General features: G+C 41.6%; 1 protein-coding gene across 1 annotated transcript; it reads right to left on the reverse strand.

Annotated features, from left to right (window-relative positions):
• Window positions 1-219: 219 nt before the first annotated feature.
• cdkn1d (cyclin-dependent kinase inhibitor 1D) lies at window positions 220-5408 on the reverse strand. Its single transcript, XM_063905929.1, has 3 exons — window positions 5152-5408; window positions 2835-3304; window positions 220-2719 (listed from the first exon to the last, which is right to left on the reverse strand). The coding sequence occupies exons 2-3, from the start codon at window positions 3298-3300 to the stop codon at window positions 2661-2663; spliced, it is 525 nt and encodes a 174-aa protein (XP_063761999.1). The 5' UTR covers window positions 3301-3304; window positions 5152-5408; the 3' UTR covers window positions 220-2660.
• Between the last annotated feature and the right edge of the window lie 220 nt (window positions 5409-5628).

The following is a 5628-nucleotide window of genomic DNA, read 5'->3' on the forward strand; positions in this document are numbered from 1 at the left end:
TTCTGCAGCATCTATAAAATGTCAGATAATGTAGAAATGGGGGAATTTTTATATATTTATTTTGATTTATTGTTTTCTTTGACGTTTTAAAAAAAGTCATTCCAGGTGTGTGTAATGTAGCTTCAGTCCACCAGGGGTCGCTAGTAGTGCAGAAACTCCTCGGGGTAATACGTCCATGCATAACCCCTGAGACCAGTGCAAAAAAACTTCAGACCAGTATTTTGTAGTTTATATCATTCATTCATTTTATTATTTAGAGCACACTTTATGAAATCCACACATTTTAAAGGCATCAAAGCACCAACAACCCAGCAATATATTTTCTTTACAATTATTATCAAAAAGGATATGATCCTACACAAATACACTTGTTGAAAAGGTAACATAAACCAGCATTAAATTACAATAAAATGATTACCAAAGTTGTACAAAGATTATCACACATTCATGCATAAACAAAAACAAATAAGGCTACACTTCGATATAGCTGCGTCACATGATTTTGAAAAGGGAAGTTTGCTTAGGCACAATGAGATCAATCTTAACACAAATGAGCTTTGAATTGAGTTTTTCCACCAAACACACTTAAGAAACGTTCTCATGAACAAATGTTAAAAACTGTTGTACATGTCAAAACCTGTTCTCCGTATGTTTTCCTTTTTTAAAATTACCTTTAAAAGAAATCTTGTCAACAACGTTTTAAAGTAGTGCAAATATATATAGGTTCGGAAGTAACACAATTAGTTAGTTATACCACAAGCAGGGAGAGGGAATTTCAATTATTTCCCTACATAACAAAATGAGACAAATAAGTTAATATAGATTTTAAAAGTTTCGTCTGGTGCACACACATTGTCTCACACACACACACACACATTGTCTCACATACACACACACACAGATAAATTGACAAAAAAATCCTGAAAATGATTTGAAAAAAAGCCATGTTTGCTATTTTTAGATCTGTGAAACGGCGCCTTGACTGAATAACATGGTTATGAACAACTGCTCTCACTACAGTTTTCCGCAGACTGGGGGGGGGGGGGTTGATTCCTGACAGACGGACTGAGATAAACAAAAGCGTGTCTGAGTCGCGGCCACTTGTCTGGCTGGTTGAAATCCTTTGATCCATGAAGGGGTCTGAAAGACTTTTCTGGTGAAGGTTCCCTTATTAAAACATGTCCCTTTCCCACCCCCTTAAATAGTCCTCTCTGCTTTATTTATGTGGGAGCAAAGTAAGGCAAAGGAAGGGAGAGACAACAATAGCCGCCTTTCCCCCCCACTCCTCCTGAGGGACCCAAGTTTCCTCAGCTCGGAGCGGGGCCCCTCTCTGACACACTGACTCCTTTACATGATGTGAAACTCGACACTGAGCACTGAGCCTCAACAGCTTCTACCACAACAAAATAATAGTCCCCCCCCCCCCCCCCCCCCCCCCCCTGTTTCTGTCTCTCTTTCGCCTGCAGACGAAAACAACCCGAGCTGCATTGGTTTTATTTCTATTTAAATGACTTTTGTTTGTTTCACTGAATCACTTCATGAGGTAGACAGGATGGATTAATCCAGATTAAGGCTTGTTTTCCATAAACAAATTTAAACGACTGTAGAAACAACATCTGATTAGAAGCCCTGACATGTTTGAGACCCTCTATGACTGATCACTCAGACAGTGAGTGACCTGTATAAATGTTTCTAATTTAATGGCACAGCAGTTTCTCTTTGGTTTTATCCGCCTCAGCTGCCACAGCCCTTGAAAAAGCCTCAAGATGTACACCAAACCGAAACACTCATACACAAGTAGATCAATGCGTACACACACAAACAGGTAACGGAACAGAGACAGAAAAGTGAAGCAGCTCGACTCTTCATATAGACAATAACCTAAAGGTTTGGTTCCTCTGAGCTGCGACACACTGAGAAAATGCTACATTATTACACGCATAAAGCTGGAAAAAGATACAGGTATGTTTTTGGACCTAATCTAATCTCATTTATTTGTTTGTAAGGTTGGTTTTTTTTACAATTTACAATTGTGAATAATAAATAAATAGTCACATTAGAATTTAAGTCACCGTTGTACAGCTACAGCCGCATTAGCTCATAGCTAAACCTCCACTGCTGACCTTTACCCTGAAGCTAATCACAGTCGCGCTGCCGAATGTTGAGCCCTTGGTGAGGTTTTGACCCCTCGTGCTATCGGAGCCCCGGGGTGAGACTGAAAGGCTAAGTGTGGTGCGAGGCCAGGAATAGTGTCCCGGCTAATCAAAACCTCTTGTGACTTTAAGCAAAAGTGAGAAAAAGGTCAAGGACTGAGGTCAGAAATCTAAAGCGTGTGTTATGTTATGAAGAGTGCATTCAAAGTAGTTTCACAGTATAGTCAAAAGCTGAGAAAAACAGTATACAGAATATATAGAAGATGTATAAGTATCTATAAAACCATCTGAGCTTGATGAAGTAGAAAAATGGTAGCTTCCTTCTGCTGAAATCTAAGGTATATGGTGTCGGAGGAGTTTTAAAGCCCACGCTGAATGAGCTTGTGAACAGTCAGTTACAAATTGCTACATAAATATACATATGATATGACACATATCAAGGTGAGGTGACGTGTAGACGGATGTCGACCACTAGGTGATCGTCCATGTGTTCGGTGTGTGCTTTTTCTACTGCCGAGAAGAACCTTTGTAATGCAGGAACTTCGTCTTCTTCACTTTGAAGAAATCTGTGGAGGGAAAGAAAACAATGCAAGGTGAGGAAAAGTAAAAAAGTTGGACTTCAAGAAAAAGAGAGTAAGCATACTACAAACTGAACATCCATTGCTGTGTTCAAATACTAACCTGTGATGGTAGACTGTCTGCTTTTCCTTTGCCTCTGGATCCGGTAGGACTCCCTTGTTGAGAACTCCAGATACTCGTCCCCCCATCCTGACGAGCTGCTGGACCCTGGGGACGCCTCGCTTGACGAAGACGATATCCGTCTTCCCACTAGACGCGGCGCCGGCCGAACCGTGCAGCTGTGGTAAAACGCCGGCACGTCCTGGTACCTGAGCGACTCCCACTGGATGTCGGAGTCCTCTCCTGGCACATCACTCTGGAAATTAAAGTTCCAGCGCTTGTTTGCCACCTCCAAGTTAACTCTGATCAGCCGCTGGAAGTCCTGCTGCAGCTGCTGGTGGTCCACGGGCCCGAAGAGGTTCCTCTGTGTCGGCCCCACCTTTAATGTCAAGTCCTCAATGCCCCCCAGGCGTGAAAGCTCTGCCGTAGCTGGTCCTGCTGATGGTGTTGATGGAGACTCCATCGTCATGTCCCTGCGTGAGAGGAAGGTCAGAGGTTGAGTGTGAGGCCTGCAGAGTTTTATTGCGGTGTGATCTGGGTTTTTTTCACTGGCATAGATTACTTCCAAACACACAAGCTATTAAATGCCCAAACCCCCCGACACACCAGCAGTGTGCCCTTTTGTGTTTTATGTGATCAAATACACATGTGCCCAAACCCGCTGAGTAATTACTGCAGCAACAGGTAACTGAACCAACACCAAATAAATCTCCAGCAGAATTCACTGCCCTGCCGTGTCACAGTGAACCTGATTCTCCACCTGCTCCGGTGTCGGCCAGTCAAAGGTCCACCGTTAAGGTCTGCAGGTCACACACATACAAAAATCCCATATGGGCTTCGTGTGAGGAATGTTTCCCACATTCCCCCAGCTGCTATCTACATCTAAAATTCAATTAGAGCCATACTTTCTCTTCAGAGTTAGATTTTCAGCATGCTTTACCAGCTTAGTCTTATCACAGCCTGCAGTCCATCGAGAGACATATAGTTGTTCATGTAGGTGGAAGATAACCACATCCCTCTGAGCGTCAGTACTTTTATCAGCCGTGTATAGGCAGTAAATCGAGATATGTGTTGTATGGGATGGGTTTTAGGGTTGAGAGATACAGTATATTGTTCTGCTGCTGACAGAAAACTACACAATATAAGGTCTAAAATGTGTATTTTCCTGATGAAACTGGTTCAGATTTCTGTCAGCAGTCTGTGCATTCATCTCAACATGCATTTGATCAACTTGGCCCAAAGTAACTTGTGGATAATAAAGAGGGAAGCTTAAGGAGGGTCCCATTGTGGGTTAAATCAGCCCTGCACTAACCTCTATTTCAGAAAAGATTTGACCAATAATTGGAAAGTATTTGTTGGCTTTCATCATTTGCTTAAATGGGGCTGCTGAAAAGCGTTTGGCAAGTGTTTGACCGCCACACAGATATAGCTCTGAAGAGCACTTTCACAAATCAGACAGTCTGTTATTTTACGGTGTCTTTGTACTTTGACAACCTGTTAGAAACTATGTGTTTGAAACCACAGAGGGCGACAAATTCACACATTTACTTAATGCCTCCTACTCTTAATTACTACTAATGAAACATTTGGTGCAACTTCAGTTTTCTCTATTATATTTTCTGTTGAGCTGGATATATATATATATTTAAAAAAGCTTGATGTTGAAGAAAAAAACAAAACTATAGGTGTTTTTCTGAAACTACATGGCTGCTCTCTCCGAGTGAAAGTTGTTGTTTGTGTCGAAAATGGAGTGGGCGCGGTTTGGAGATCGGGTTACTTACTGCTCGGTGTCCCAACTTGCAGAAAACACCGAGAAAAACCCCCAATATCTCACCCCAAACGTTGCAAAAAGTAATCAAACTTGAAATGCAACAACTATTTCTGCAGCTGCAAAGAAATACGGTGCAATATTGAACTAAACAACACAGACGTTTTTACTTAAAGGCGTTGCAAAGTGACTGAACTATGGAGACATATCTTGGTGACGCAGTTAGATTCACCGCTGCGGATGTGGGTCAATGAGATGCGACTGAAACACAGACACGCAGCACAGGCACTTAACACTCATATTACACGCAAAACATCACCAAAATAATGCTTTAAATATATCCAACAACACCAGGGAGTTATTTAGGGAAATTAACACGAGCATTGGATATTAAAATTGGGTACTAACGACAGCCAAAGCGGTTAAAGTCTACTAAAACGACATCAATTTGAGTTCAAATGTAAACTTAACAAATAAAAAATAAACCCAAAGAAGAATACGTGAAAGAATAAGGTCACATAAAAAAAAACTAAGCTTAAATGTCTCTCTTACCATCCGCGTGAATATCTGAAAGTATCGAGACGTTTCGTCCGCAAAGTCCTCACAGGTTATCCGGTCGGAGGAATGAAATGTGTTTTCTGACAGCTCCGTGAAAACAGAGTCACGTTAAAGGGTTTTAGGAGCCACTGCCCACCTGAGGGTCCTCCTTCTTGTCGTCTTATCTGAGACTTGTTTGTTAAAAAAAAAGTACTCAGCAAGACAGCAGGGACGTCCTACTACTCGAGGAGGCAGTCACGTGGTCTCCCTTCAAAAACAGTCAGCACGTAAACAACACGCGATACAACACTGAGCATTGATGCAGAAAACAAAGGGAGAATATTTGAACAGAAAAAAGTCCTTCATTCAAAATGTTAATCGAGTAAAAGTACATAAGTAGTGGCATCAGAATATACTTGAAGTACCCGGAGTACAGATTTGACCCATTGATGTATTAATGTGTTTATCAAAGCTTGTAAAGTGTGGTCACAT

Source organism: Eleginops maclovinus, chromosome 17 (genome assembly GCF_036324505.1).
Source record: "Eleginops maclovinus isolate JMC-PN-2008 ecotype Puerto Natales chromosome 17, JC_Emac_rtc_rv5, whole genome shotgun sequence".
In the NCBI taxonomy this organism is placed as follows: Eukaryota; Metazoa; Chordata; class Actinopteri; order Perciformes; family Eleginopidae; genus Eleginops; species Eleginops maclovinus.